Below are 16,361 nucleotides of genomic sequence, written 5' to 3'. Positions count from 1 at the left end.
AAGGCTGGACTACAATAGAGCTGTTTGGAGCAGTTTGTGAACAGTGTTTTCTGTTGGAGATGGTAAGTCCCTTTGGGGTGGACTTTTGGCTTTTTCACTTTGTAAACCTATAACGTGCACAAAATGATATATAACATTATATGAGAAAAAAAGCTAATTCTGTGAACAACTTATTTATATTTTTTCTGTCAAAGTAGCTCTTTGAGGTGTTCTTTTGTTTAAGGAGATACTGTATTACTGTTGAATAATACAAACAAATCCCCAGATTTCTACAAGGCCTTTGATGTACCAGTTAACAAAGCAGATTTTGTCAGATGCAGTCCTTCCCATTGTGTCTCTTTAACTCTTCCCCTTTCCCCGCTCTCTCTCTCCCTCTTTTTGTCACTCTCACTCTCCTTGAGACCATTTAGACATAGTTTATGGCGTGCTGATATTTTCCCTATTATTGCCATTCCCTCTCTCATGTCTGTCCCTCTATTGGCCCTTGTATACACACATACCAAAGACTTAGAGACCCGTCAATTGGCTGGTACCTTGGTGCCCCGGTTGGGCAAGAGTGAATGAGTGCTGGTGAAAAAAAAAGGTAGGGAGGGGGAGAATTATTAGAAGAATAGGAAGGACGGATGAACGGAAGACAACAGAAAAGATGATAAAGAGAAGGAGCCAAAGATCACAAAACAGGAGATGAAAGGCAGAAAAATGTAAGTATAAAGGGAAGAGGATAGCAAGAAATAGTCAAAGGGAGAAATAAAGGAAAAGAGAAGGATTGAGAGAAATAAGTGAAACCCCTATGCACCTCCTTCTTTCTCCTCTTGCCCTTTCTCCCTATCTCCCTCTCACAGTCAAAACATTGTAATTTCCCCTTGCGGGATTAATAAAGTATAAAGTATAAATTATTATTATTATTAATTATTATTAAAAGCAAAATTCTGGCATCAGGTTTGACTATTAACTTTCAACAGTCATGTGAAGCTCCCTCCTTCGGTGAGTCTTTGCATCTGAATCAATTTTCCTAAAGGGTAATATTTCAGGGTAAAGCACAAAGGTCTGGGACATTATAGATGTGCTGCAGGGCAGAGAGAACTGCACCATGAATATTTGTGTATATGCATGCATGTATGTGTGTGTTTGTAAGGTTTGTTACCACTGACTTTATAAACCTTTTTCAAATGAAGCCTAATTTGTCAGTCAATATATATATATATATATATATATATATATATATATATATATATATATATATATAGGAGAGAGAGAGATATATATAGAGAAAAAAAAAAAAAAAAAAAAAAAAAAAAAAACATATACATATATATATATAGTTTTCATTTTATAATTACTTATCGTGTGTCTAAAAAGGGGAGATTTCTGCTTTACAAAATGGTTGCTGGGATGAAAGTAAACCACATACTAGGTGACATTTAAAGGGCGTCAAGGTCAGCCCACTTAGCCTTGCAGCAGTAGTCTGTCCATGCTCAGTTAACTTTCTGAGATATTTCTGGCTAGCCAAATCAGAAACGAATTACCTGTGGCTAAAGCACAGCTCTTCTCACATGCACAAGAACCACCTAATGCCACACACAAACATACACACTGTACAGTATATACCCAACACACACACAAACACACACACACACACACACACACACACACACACACACACACACTGGACAAACCCATTCTTGAAGAATTAGATCCTCTCTCTCTCTTTCTCATTATGCCAGAACTAAAATGTTAATTACGACTAAAAAAAGAAATGATTGTGAATATCAAACAGCAATTAGCATGTATCATCATCATCATTACCACCATTAGCTGCAGCACAAGATGGTGGTTTATTTACCATACGGAGGAATGCTCATCAGTTGCTTATTCAGGGCCTGAAATGTTTCACAGGGAGCATAAAAAAGAAGAAAAAAAAATCCTTCTAAATTTTGCATAATTAATGTAGCTTAAAAAAGTAACTATTGCGAGTCCCGGAGCATGCTAGCGAAAAATAACAGTCGCTTTTTCTTATTTTGTTGCAAATCACACACACACACACACACACACACACAGACAGAGACACAAACTGAATATGAAAATATTTAGTGTCTCTCTTTTACACCATACTCAATAGACATGTGGATACTCAATGAAGCACACAAACCAGTTGGAAATCAGACACAATGCATGTGATCTATTTTTTCCCCTGGTCCCATTGCCCTCTCCTCTCCTCGTCATGGCTCTATTCCTGCACTAATGAAGTTTAAATTCTTCCCTGGGTGTCTGATCTCCACACCTGAGCAAGCCCGATGGATTCTGGAAAATCTCTGGGTAGAAATCCAGGATGAGGTCATTATCTTCCACTCAATCCATGTGGAACAAAACCTCTCCTCCCTTTTGCTCTCATGTGACTGTTTTGCTTTAACACTAAGGGCCCTATCTTGCACTCAGCGCAATTGCCTTTGTACACCGACGCATGTATCATTCCTATTTTGCACCCGACACACAGCGCGTCGGTAAATTAGGGAATGTATTTGTGCTCCCGGGAGCGGTTCAGTGAAAAGAGGAGGCGTGTTCCGGCGCAAAAGTTCCCTGGTGCTATTTTGCAGTTTCAGAAAACAATTGACCAGGAAAAACCTGGTCTAAAGTCAGTGGCGCTAGTCTAAAGTCGGTGGCACGTTATTCAGATGCTATTTTAGGGGCGCATCCTTGGCCATAATGTAGCGTGAAAAAGAAAAATATTACTGAAAATGCGCTTTAGGTGTTTGGATAGATCAGGAGGCACGACAGCACAGTCCTCAAAAAGTTGCAGCATTCTTTGTGGCTTGTTGTGTTTTACACAACATTTCCATGAATCGTGGATGTGTTGATGACATAAATGAGGAAATATTAGAGGACTTAAGGAGACGTGACGTTGAACGGCGGGATTGGACACTCGATGCGCTCCTGGTGGAGCGGGTGGACGGAGATGGAGTGGGGGGAGGAGGAAGGGGCACAACAGGTGCAGGTGGTGCGTTTGGAGGCCCATGCTCCATGGCTGCAGCAATTGTCTCCAGACTTGAGGAGATGCGTCCGAGAGGCCGCAGCAACATCGCCACCCGGTCAAGACGGGCATTTATTACTTTGCCGCATCTCGGACAGCTCCCGCTGGCGTGCGCCAGGCAAATCCGCCGTTATATTAGCAATCCGCCATGGAACAAGCGCACCTGCTTTAAAGGGAATGTGAGATGACGCTCTGATTGGTTATTTTCACGTTACGCCCAAACCACACCTAGCTACTTCAGACCAACCCATTTTAGATTTGCGTTGGGCGCAAGAGTCATTTATCCCGCCGTTATAATAGCAACAGCGCCCGAGATCCGCCCACAAAGCTACTTGCGTTTTACGTTTGATACTTGTGTTTCAGATCGTTAAAATAGGGCCCTAAATGTCAATCCACACTTATGAAACCCAGAGGCCAGCTTTTTATCGTTTCTTTTTACATTAGATTGTTTTAGCAATCATATTTTTCCCTCCCTTCCCGTTATCTCTTTATCTTTTACCTTTGAGATGGATGCTCGGCAGTGGCTTGGTAGCGTTGCATTCCCCCCGACTCATTTCCTGGTTCTCCTTCTCCATTAACAACATGAAATCAAGAAGAGGGTTAACTTTTCCTGCTACAGATTTCCCACTGTGGTTAGAAAGCACAGGGGAGACACTTTGTTTCTCTCACTATGCCTCTCAAGTCGGTACTCGCTCCGAAACTAATCATCGTCACTCTCTCACTCGCTCTACTACACACTCCACACGCACACACTCATGCAGGCCCTGCTATTCTCTTAAAGAGATCGACGCACAGACCAACGCACAATATAATTATAAACTTCAGGCCATTTACGTAGGCTGGAGACTGCGTTTCAATTACTTTCCTTGCCTCACACTGATGCAAAAATACATTTGCCAGTGATAAAATAAATCCATTTCATAGCCATTTTAAGTTTTATGTCAAGTACTTAAGTAAAAATACTGATTTAGATCAGTTCAGATCAAAAATCTTTGACTTCACTCATTCCATAATTGACCAAGCCACTTTTAGATGAAGATCTATCTGGTTTTGTCGGATCAGCTTTTGAGAAAACATAATTGCAGGATGAATTATGTCTTCCCATGTGCCATGTCTTCCTTACCTTGTTGTACAAAGGAGCCATACACGAACCACATGGAATTGTACAGTGTTGTCGGGGACACAGATCCCATGGGTAGCCGGGGTGGGTTGAGCCAGTTGAGCAAGTACACCAGGATGCCAACGAGGAGCACGGTGCCCGCAATGCACGCCCACAGTGACAGGTCGAAGGGTGCAAGGCAGGCAAACATGTCCACAGTGCGTTCTGCCTTGCGCAGCAAAACACCCACTGAATAATCCATGTAGCGCGTGGTGAAGTCCACAACGCTCTCTCGCTCAGGCGTGATGGTCAGGGCTGAAAGTCCCACATCGGCTCGCTGCAAGAGGCAGAGGGGAAGAGAGGAGAGTTTGAAATATCAACACTGTGAAAATGTGTAGGTGTGAAACACAGCTGAAAAATGTGGACTTTTGTACCCAGAGACAGGTAAGTGCTTTAAGTACTGCCACTGTTCCTTCCCATCATCTAAAAAATGCATTAAAATACTAATACAAAGAAACTTTACTGTTATTAACTAAACATCTGGGCTGTTGGTAGATAAACAAAATTGGTTTTCAGGGAACAGAATTTCATCCACAATGTCTTTTTATGTTTTTATGTTTGTTTTTAAAAATGTTATTTGTCAGTCCAAACACACTTTACACTATATTTATTCAATGGCTACGCTTCACCGAAAACTAGCTATTGAATAATTAAACCATAACACCAGACTCTCAGAAAGTTTTTGTGATTGTGAAACCATGACCTTCCCTAAACTAGCCTACTAAATTTAGGATGAGAAATTCTGTAATGTTGTGAAAGCTTTTCTAAACTCTATCAAATATGAAGAGGTTAATGACCATGGTGGCACTTTTAATTAATTAAGCAATGGAAATTAAACAAGGAAATATTAGGTTACACATTTTAGTTGAACAGTTGGCACCCTGGATGCCGACAATACGTTTCTCCTTACAGAGGCTGACAGTGATCTTCAAAGTATATTGAATAGTATGTTTTGCTTTAGGATACATAAAGATAAAACTAAGGTCAGAAAGAAGAAGGTACCCAAAAGGTGGCTCATGTACAGATATTCTTATTATGTGCTTTATGCTCTATTTTGCCTCTGTACTGTACATAAGTACAGTCTTGTAAGCCCACTGTAAACCCGGCGGGGACTGGGCATCTTTTGTGCTTTTGAATCGTTCATTTATTCAAAGCATTCAAAGCCTTTCTCATCATTTGGAATGCTTGGAATTTTAAGAGACAACTAATGACTGCTTTAATTATTTACGTGAGAAGAAAAAAAGCTGTCAGTGAGTATGTCTGCCAAGAAACATAGGCTGAGCTCAGCTTAAATGCAGAAACAATAATGGCTAATTAAAATGTTTTCAGTCCCCAGTGATGGGGCTAGCAGCTGTAGACATCTGCTTGTGACATAACAAGGGTTTAAGATGCTTAAGATGTTTTGAGCGTGTATGTTTGAAAATTAGTGCAAAAGATTGCACATATTTATTATCAACTTGTTAGATAATGAGATTTTATTTACTAGAAATTGACTGTAACAAATTTGGTGATTTTATAGGTGCAAGCTATACAGCCACTGTGCACAGTGCGCACACACACACACACACACACACACACACACACACACATTACCGACTAACAAACACACAATTGCATGCTTACAACATCCATAACCACACACAAAACAAACAAAAATTGTATCCACTGTAGGCAAAAAAATTGCTAATTTCACAGTTGAGTAAGGAAACAAAATGCTTAAATGTGCAGAAATTGTCACTTACACTGCATAAGAATATTAGGAGAAGCCCTGCAGAATGCCTGTTGGTTGAGACAGCACAACGATATGCATGCAAGTGTGTGTGTGTGTGTGTGTGTGTGTGTGTGTGTGTGTGTGTGTGTGTGTGTGTGTGTGTGTGTGTGTGTGTGTGTGTGTGTGTGTGTGTGTGTGTGTGTGTGAGAATGGTGACTGCTGTGGTCACTCAACATGGAAACTTCTAAAGCACTCTGGGTAAAATGTATACGATATAATTTATCGCCTTTCCTTGTCTGTGTATATATAAATATGCATTGGACTTAAAGCGCTTCTCTATCATTTATATATACATTTTACAAGGTCAAGGAAAGGAGAGCCCAGTGTTGAAAAAACATAACATGAAGGAAAACCTCTGAGAAAAGATTGCGGATTATTTAAAAAACACCCTTGATCTATGGCGAGTGAAGAATATGTGCAGTAGCTTAGTGCAATTTCAGTAGTACATCAAAGGGCGTTGTACACACACATGCAGATCTGAGCATGCAGGTAGGTAAGGTAATTAAAGACCAGCTTGGTCTTTATTGTATAAAAGTATGATTGGATGAGAATCTACTTCTGCCACTATAGTTTTCTTTTTCTACTGTTAAATTAATTTCTTAAAGTGAAAGTAACCTGTGCTCTATTAAAAATGACCAAATTACCTATACTTAAAGATTTGAGAGATTTTTCAATGGGGTGTTAATGAATACAATTCCAGGGTTTGAACACTGGCCGTCCCGGCCTTTCTGTGTGTCTGCATTGGGTTTTCTCCAGGTGCTCCGGTTGCCCTGGTGACAGTGTTGTACCTAGCTAAAACATTTCTTTAATCTTCTTTCTACTAAGTTATGGTATTGAATGGAAAAAAAGCACAATTATTTTAAAGCCTTGGCCTTGTTGCATCTCATTTTAGCAGTCAATAAATTATTTGGGGTAAAAAAGCATGGCGTGACTGTAAGAAAGTGATGTCAGCTCAAGGCTTATTGTCATAGGGCCTCCACAAGACAACACTCAATAAATGTTTTAAGGAACCAAGGCCCCAGAGGAACAGTGGAGGTCTGAGAAACCATGAGCTAGTCAGTGTATTCAGATGCCTCTTCATGTGTTTGCTAAGCGTTGGTTTCTGTAGCAAAATAAAATGAGCTCTGTCTTTTCTACAGAAAAAAGGTAAAGGATGAGCATGAGTCCAAATATATTGCATGTGCTGGGAGTTCTTTTTCATGGACATATTGATCCCAAAATGTTTGATTGATTTTGGAGTCAAGCTTCAAAATCTGAATTGTTACTACTCACACTGGACACATTTGAAAGGCCCTTTTTCTTTAATTCTGTTTCTCTGCTGCTTACTTTCTTTCTGCTGCAAACTGTCAAAGATGACCAGATGGATTCTAATATCAAACCTATTTAGTTTTTTGACAAAATAATCTCAAATGTGAACAATACTTTTGCTTTGCTAATGGCTACTAGAAAAGCTGAACAGACAGACGGACAACAGACAACTTTAGCATTTAAATTCAGGGCAATACACCTGGCAGATTGATTTGTTAGTTTGTTACACAGCAGTAAAACTGGTAAACTTTGTGGACTACAAAGGCGGGCTACCTCAAGTAACCCGGCTATGTTAAGGTAAAGTAAAGTAGTTACCATCCAACTGTGCCAATGTATTGCCTTTAAACTGTAGACCTCTCCATCTTTGTGAAATCCACATTCATAGCTTCACAGTCTCTTGAGAAACATCATCGCCACTTTTTGGCTATTCACTGAAGCTGTTCGAGTGTTCAAGTTATGCATCAAATACTTGAAGATACTTGAAGCTAGACAAAGCATTAGAAAGCTGCTTTGTTTTTACCAATACACAATGATATCTCTGCATCTTTGATGCCAGCCCCTCTCCAGTCCACTTCAGACTACATACAATAGTTAGTGAATGAGTGTCTACATTTCTATTTGCAATTTAAAGAAGTTAAAGTCAGCCCTATGGTAGCCTAATGCAATATTTGCTTTTGATGTGAGATGATTTCTAGTGGGAATGTTATGATGGGACTCCAGACTGTGCAGGCTCAACCTGGAGGAGGCTATAGTCCTACTTAACATAAGGGCTGCCTAAGGAATATGTCTATTGTTCTTGTATTAAGTGTGTGTTGTGTGTGTGCTCACGTGTTTGTGCGCATGTATGTAAATTATTTTCTCCTCACCTTAAAGACCAATTCGCCCATCATTCCATTCCACTGACCGTCAGGATGCAAGCTGCCGTACTTGTGGTCTGGAGCGACGTAGATCTCGTACTTAAAGCCCAGGTAGTTGGACAGAGCATCCAGGACGTCAATAGAAAAGCCCTGGTACTTCTTTGGTTTTCCTAGAACATTCTCTGACACCATTACAAACGGCTCCTCCTGGAAGGCAAAGATCAATCAGTGTGTCAGTGAGTCAGTCAAGCAGCCAACCAATACACCAGTCATTCAGGCATTAAATCACCCAATTAGTCAAGTGGCCATTATACCACCACAAATGCTCATCTTACAGTGTGGGAGAATGTCTGGAGGAGCCTACATTACACATACAGTACAAGTTAAGTTACGTTTACAACCATCAGTTAAACGACTAAAAAGTAAAATTAGATTTAACAATATTAGTGTTGTCAAACACTACACATAAAGGTAAGCTTCTGGGGTTTAAAATACATAAAAAAACAGCTTAGATGGTTGTATACATTTCCTGCCATTAATCAACAAAATCAAAGCCTTTTATGTTTTAAGACCTGCATATTTTACATTTGCTCGCAGGATTGTTCTTCTTCCCTTTTACTGACATATTGCTACCCTTGAAAGCCTGTACCCAACTCTCAATATGCATTACCATCCTATGTATTTGGGTGATTCGTCACCTCTCTGACAGCCAGGGTGAAATCTCACCCCTGTGGGTGAAATACAGTACAGGCCAAAAGTTTGGACACACCTTCTCATTCAATGCGTTTCCTTTTTATTTTTATGACTATTTACATTGTAGATTCTCACTGAAGGCATCAAAACTATGAATGAACACATATGGAATTATGTACTTAACAAAAAAGTGTGAAATAACTGAAAACATGTCTTATATTTTAGATTCTTCAAAGTAGCCACCCTTTGCTTTTTTATTAATAAGGGAAAACATTCCACTAATTAACCCTGACAAGGCACACCTGTGAAGTGAAAACCATTTCAGGTGACTACCTCATGAAGCTCATTGAGAGAACACCAAGGGTTTGCAGCGCTATCAACAAAAGCAAAGGGTGGCTACTTTGAAGAATCTAAAATATAAGACATGTTTTCAGTTATTTCACACTTTTTTGTTAAGTACATAATTCCGTATGTGTTCATTCATAGTTTTGATGCCTTCAGTGAGAATCTACAATGTAAATAGTCATGAAAATAAAGAAACACATTGAATGAGAAGGTGTGTCCAAACTTTTGGCCTGTACTGTATGTATCACATCCCTCTCTCTTGTGACATGCATGGGTATCCCTAGCAATATCGATATTAATTTCACACATGTAAAATTACAAAAGTTATGGGAAAACGCATCAAAATAGATTCATAACAAATTAAACAAGTTTTCTTAAAACACAAGGTTTATTTCAACTGACGGTCCAATTGGACTGGTACAACATTAATAAATAAATAAGGACCATGTCTACAGAACAGGACATGTTTTACTGGTTGTACAGTATACAATATATAAATAAAGAGAACAGGACACAACTTTTCTTTCGCTTCTTTGATTCGTTTTGTTGTCTCTATCTATTTCTTCACTTATACTGTCACTCTGTTGAAATATGCACACACGTGGTACGCTCCTTAGGGTTTGACTAAGCTACACAGGCAACGGACGGGACGCAGCGCTCCACAAAATAAACAAAATATTGCATACTTATTGCGACACTTTCGATACAATATTGCGCAACGTGATATTGCGATAACGATATTGAGTCAATATATCTTACACCCCTAAATATAATATTGCACAACGTGATATTGCGATAACGATAGTGAGTCAATATATCTTGCACCACAAGTTATTATACTGTACACAACACAAAATGGAAATTGCAGAAAAAAAAATACCAATGGTAGCACATTTTTCTTTTAACCAATATGGTAAACAAAGTTCAAGATAAAAACAGTGCACTGACCAGAAATAATTCTGCCTTCTTTTGGCAAACAAAACATACCAAAACAGACGCGACGACATGCTGTACTTAATATCTGTCCATGTGATTAAATTCTTAGCTAAGTGTTTCCTTTTTTTTATTTGGGATTACAGGAGAAAAAAAATAAACCCCCTCAATTTTGTTTTGGCTAGGCTCCCAAAATTCCCTACTCAGCTTTCTTTTTATCCGCAGAGGGGACTAATTTATTTAAATACAGCCTATGTAACATTTTCAAGTGAATTAAAATGTAGAAAATCAATACTCGTACCATGCAATTCAGCAGATTTGTTTTTTATTGGCTAATTTTGAAATGCGCTTGGGACGACTGAACCTCTTTATCAATATCTCCATGGCATCTAAAGGGCAGCTTTCTGTTGAGGTTAAATGACATCAAGCAATGCTGACATTTTAGGCAATTAAGTTAGCACAGCACAGGGAGAAACAAGGTATTTTTCAACAAGCTAGTAAGAAACAAACTTGATGTTTCTTTTTATTTACTGTACTTTAAATAAGTGTTTAATAGAGGAGTTTTCTCTTCAGTTCCTGTCTTTTTCACCCCACCACCACATTGTCCCTCACCCATCTTTTTCTTTCTTCTTTAATAAATCCCTACTGATGAGTGAAATGTTTTAGGCCAATATGTCTCACAGATTTATGAGGGCCTGTGTGTTATTGACTGGATACTCGCTGCACATTAGGCACACACATACAGACACATACACACACGCGCAGGCTATGCTATGCATTAATTTGACGGTTTCTAATCCTTGCTAGCTGCTGTTCAATAAGCTATTAGGCAGTAAGTGGACATGCATGCCAAGTCCCTCTCTTACCACAAGCATCCATCCATCAAGGCAGGAACACCCGCTAGCACACACACACACCCATACATACTGAATAACCCTCCAAGTACCACTGATTGCTTCCCTATGTGGGCACTTTAAATCTTTATAAACAAACATAAACATGGTGATCCCGTTGTACAATAACACAATCGACCATTTGCCTAAATACTTCCAAATACACTTCTAAGGTGAATGCTCAAATTTGAAGCTCATTTCCTAGCTAAATCAATAGGGATGTAACTATACACTCAACTCACAATTCGATTCACGATTTGAAGTTCACGATACGCTTTTCTACATTTTTTTTTACAAGAATGAAATGACTGAAAAATATTCCTATATTTATATAAACTGTTCAAAACAGCAGATGTGTCCTCTTATCAAAAATGCAACTGAAATAGTATTTTATCCTAAATAACAAAAAATAAATTAAAGATTACAGAAATGCTTGTTTATTGCTAAGGCCACATGGTTACATTTAAATGATTTATTTAAAGGAGCATAACCTATAAGCATAACCTCCTTGTTCAGGGTAATAATTCAGCAGCAAAGACTAAAGGAGACAGATCTGGTTTTACAAAGTACAAAAAAAAGAAAATATGTATGTTCTGTTTGGTTTTACTTGATGATCGATTGTTGAAAATTGACCCGTTCCTGAGAAAAACTGGAAAGAATCTCATTCAAATTCACATACATTTATCCCTCTTCCATTTTCTCCCATTTCCAATTTCTCTTTATATTTACCAAATAACCATTCAGCTCATTGTTTATTAATTGATATTGATTGCTTTTCAAGTAAACAAACTCTGTGATATACAGTGACTCCCCACCCCTAGGCATGGGCCGGTTTCTGGTTTCAAGGTATACCAAGGTTTGAAAAATTCACAGTTTCAAAACCACTAAACTTTTCTGTCATACCGTTCCTAAGGTATGAGCTGTTTTGAGTCTTCAATGACAGAAAGTGCAGTTTAGAAATCCCTCTCCCTGCCAGTGTGCAGTGTGTTTCAAAACAAAATACATTGTGTTCAATGGGGAAAAAAAGTGATTCTAGTGTCTCAAAGCCAACCCACGATTTAAGCTTAGCTCACTGTTTTCTGGCAAGGGCACAGGTTGTTTGTAACAGATGTAATTTCAAGTTGGCTGTACAGTGCATGACCATTCTTTCCTTTGTAGTATCTGAAGATTTACAACTTTTAGGTTAGGTTTCTGTTAGGAGCTTATAAGGACTTTGCTCTATTTCTACGGAAACATCTGGAGTGTGATCAGTGGGCCCCCTAGAACAGAGATGTCCTTTTTTGGACCAGTTCCATGTGGATCGTAGCTATTGGCCAATATTCTTACTATACACCCCCACCTTATGTTACACAAAGTATAGAATATATACTGTCTCCCAAGTGCAGAAACTTAGAGCGACCATTATGGAAGATCAGGTCTGCCGTCTCTCCAAGCTCTGCAGGGCTCGTAATTGATGCTGAATTCTTTGATGTAATAAACTTTTATAATCAAGAACAGTGTCAACGGAGTTCCTCTTCCATACATCATCACAGCATCGCTACTAAAGATACCACACCTTCACTTAGACATCAACATAACCATTCCTACATCTGACTAGATGAAAACAAACGCACCACTTGGTGGACTGCCACTGGTCTTTCCTTTCTTTTGTAAAACATGGTGGCTGTTGGGAAAAAAAACATTGACAAATCTCTCTGAAACTATCCAGCCAAATGATTATTTCTGTAAGTGAAAGAAATAATCCATGTGGTTACAAAATGCTTAATCTATAACATCTGGTTTAAAGAGTTGTTCACTTCCCATAGCTCATTGGTTGGTCTGCCTTTGAGCTACCAGACTCAATCGATACTCAGTTAATGGTTTCCAGACTGAAATCTTGCCACGAAAAAATTACCTTCTGAGATGTAGTCTGGTTTTGTGACACTAATCTGTCTCCCCCCACTCTCTTTTCGCTCTCTTTGTGGTTATTTTGCAGTCTCTTTCTTTCCCCTGCCACTTACCAGCTGTGATGTACACCATGTGGCATCTTTCCACACCCCAACATCTCCAGATTTCCCTAAACATATGTCTAGGACACCTTCTCTCTTCATCTATCCATCCGTCCATCCATCCATGGAGGCTACAATACTTCCAACTTGTCATCCTTGCAATACAATCTTGCTCTTTATCAAGCTATCCTTCCCCTCCATCTCCTCCTTATCTTTCCAATGTTGCTCCCATCGCTTATTCACCTCATCTCTCCTCCTACTCCCTTTCCTCTACTTGAAGAGTCCTTAAAGGGAATGCTGAGCATTACAGTGTCATGTGGTGATTTGTAACAGCGAGCATATTCAAAACACTCTGCGGATTTGTCTGTGAAATTGGTGTAAAATTTATTTTGAAAAGCCCTGCCAGTCTCTGCAGAAGGTTAGATTTCACATTGTTATAAACATGAATTTTCCCTCAGCCTCTGTTTGATTAAGATGGAGGACATGGACACTTTGTGACTTGTGATTAATATAGATTGTGCACCACAGATTTTTCTCTTCCTCCTTCTTCCAACAAATCAACAGGTCCAACATCGTAATATCAACTGGTACAAACTGTGGTAGTTGTAGGTTTGGCATAGAGGTTAAGACAGCGACCACGAACAGCAATGTCTCCGTGCGGGGGACCTTTGTTGCATTTCTCTCTCCCTCGTTTTCTGTCATCTCTCTATTCTTACTGTCTAATAAAGATATGTCACAACACTTACAATTTTAATACAAATTTGTCTGTAATTCAAGTTGGTGCTACTGTGTGCCTTATCCTCTTCCAAAGTAAAAAATGTATGGTTAATTTGGGGAAAACCCTGAGTGCTCTTTCATTATCTCTAGAAATGTGAAAAAGGGACATCTTCTGCCCTTGGCTGCATAGTTGGGCTGCAGTATAAATTTACAGTTTGCTACCCATAGATGTGGAGTAGAACCAAAGAAATGGGGCTTCACCCTCAAAAAAATTAAGGAGTATAGAGTATTATGAATGAATAGGCAAAACATGAAAAGTTACATCTAAAGAAAATAAACTTCCTGTCTAGAACACATACTTTTAATGTAACCGTTTAAAAGCTTCAAATTAAATTCCCAGTTGCAAAATATCAATTTGGGTCACACTTGTGACCAGAATGTACAATATATTAAACCCTGAACACATAATCATAGTGATGTAGCTATTCCTTTGTAACATTCATTTAATAATCAATATAGTCCCAGCCAATCAATAGCATTGATTTAGAGGAATTGGCCCTAATAGTGGTCTCATCACCAATTAACTAATTGATAACTATTCAACAGTCTGGATGATAGAATACAACAAACACACCCTATAATTACAGGTTAATGTGGTAATGTGTATTCACACACATGCTTGTTTGTTTCTGCGTGTTACAGGGTAAGAGACAATCTGCATGGCACTGTAGGAGACCACTGCACCTTACAGACAGAAAACAGTTATATCAGAGCAGAAAAAAGCCCAGGGCAACACAGAACAATCTGTTCCAAAGGTCCCTTTTCACATCATACACACACACTTAAACACAAACACCACAATGAGGATTTACCCTCCAACGATTCTTACGTAAAAAGAAAACAGTTAATCTGGGCAAGACCCTGGCCATTTCTATCTATTTCTGTCTTTAGGCCCTCATGAGGCATCAGTCATCTCAGGTAACACACACACACACACACACACACACACACACACACACACACACACACACACACACACACACACACACACCTACCCAACCAGAGGTACAGAACATGACAATAGATGTGCACATACAGTAATAAACTGGCACATACGCTACACCTATAGAAGCCACCCAATGCCTATGATGGGAAAAGGGTGATATTCAAATCAAAATCCATATTCTTTTTTTTCTCTAATGATGATGAAAATCAAAGACTGAAAAAATTGAGAAAGAAAAAAGGATAGCCACAAAGATGTCTAGCATTATCTCTTTCTTCTCCGCTACTCACTTCAAAGATGGGATATGAAGAATTTACAGCAGTGAATCTTTAAAGCACTCATGGGATGTACTCAAATCGATGCTGCAGGCGAAACAGAAAGAGCTGGAGCCTCGCTATCATCAAGACTCCAATGGTTTTTCATCAAACTGTCAAATGTCAAAATGGAAGCTAATGAAATGATGATAGTTTGGTCCGTTTGTAAGCTCATCTTGTTACATTTTCTTTGCGTTTTGCCTTGTCTGACTTCTCGCTTTCCTCTCAACACTTTGTCTCATAAATGTTTGTCTGCCATTTTCCTTCCCTCACAGAAGCTCACAGCCTGTCGCCGTACATCTCCGCAGAGACAGAGTTGAATGATGGGCAGAAAACTAGACAAAAGGACGGCTTTACAATATAGGAAAAGGCTGAAGACTGACATGCCAGCAGTAGTCACAACAATCAGTCTTTGATTCTTCTGAGTGAGCAGCAGGGCAATTTTTCAAACAGGGAACAATGTAACAGGTGTTTATTTTATGTATGGCCAATTGGAAATCACAGAATGATAAAAAAAAAAAAAGACATGCATTGCACACACATATGAAAATACAGGTACTACTCACCAGAACAGTGACGACTCGTAACACCACTCCTCTCATGTTATTTTCCAATTTCCTGTCTGTCAGAGTGCCATTCAAGCCATGAACTGGGTCCCACGTTGCCAGCTGCAATGTGCAAACAAAGAAACACACACACACAAAAAAGTTACATTTTCCAGAAATCATTGACATCAGATTGGGTTTACCGAACGATAAACTGTAGAAAAGAAACGAGGCAAATGCATTTTAAGCACACAATATAAAAACACTAAAAGTACATCATTGTGATGTAGACGGAATACTTATTTAACAAAGTCAGAGCAGATGTGAGATGTTAAAACAGTAACAAAGGACAGAAACCGAAAAACACACACACATATACATATATATATATACATATATATATATTTAAACTTTATATCCCAGTGTACTGTATGCCAAATTATTTTCCTGAACACGGCAATGTTTATCCCTGGTGCATTATGCAATGCACATGTGGAAATTATGGTGTTTTGATTTTATTCAAAGGCGCTTTACGAATTGGACCCAGACTTTTATGTCTATCAAATTGCATCATAAACTTCCAGTCTTTTCCCCCGGACCACATTAAGTCCTAAACCACATTTTCTTCATCTACAGTATGTGCTGCCTTCTGCTTTCAATAAAATATTGTTTTTAGACTACTACAGTAGTCTGGTTTCCCTATAGAGAGAGAGAGGTAGTGGGGGAAAAAAGAAGTGATTTAACTTTCTGCTTTTCAAAGACAAACACGCACATCCATACACAAAATTGCACAGCTTAATTTGTGCT

General features: G+C 38.9%; 1 protein-coding gene across 5 annotated transcripts in view; it reads right to left on the bottom strand.

The window, feature by feature from the left end:
- The window catches only part of grid2 (glutamate receptor, ionotropic, delta 2), a 631,716-nt gene that overhangs the window by 109,824 nt on the left and 505,531 nt on the right, over positions 1-16,361 (bottom strand). For all 5 annotated transcript variants that reach the window (XM_039803350.1, XM_039803353.1, XM_039803352.1 and 2 more), the window contains 3 exons: positions 15,576-15,677; positions 8,133-8,330; positions 4,152-4,464 (listed from right to left, as the gene is read on the bottom strand). In XM_039803350.1, coding sequence (XP_039659284.1) covers positions 4,152-4,464; positions 8,133-8,330; positions 15,576-15,677 — 613 coding nt within the window. The remainder of the gene's footprint in view (positions 1-4,151; positions 4,465-8,132; positions 8,331-15,575; positions 15,678-16,361) is intronic.

Source organism: Perca fluviatilis, chromosome 6 (assembly GCF_010015445.1).
Source record: "Perca fluviatilis chromosome 6, GENO_Pfluv_1.0, whole genome shotgun sequence".
In the NCBI taxonomy this organism is placed as follows: domain Eukaryota; kingdom Metazoa; phylum Chordata; class Actinopteri; order Perciformes; family Percidae; genus Perca; species Perca fluviatilis.
Note: the sequence above shows the minus strand (reverse complement) of the source record. Positions and strands in the feature narration are given on the sequence as shown.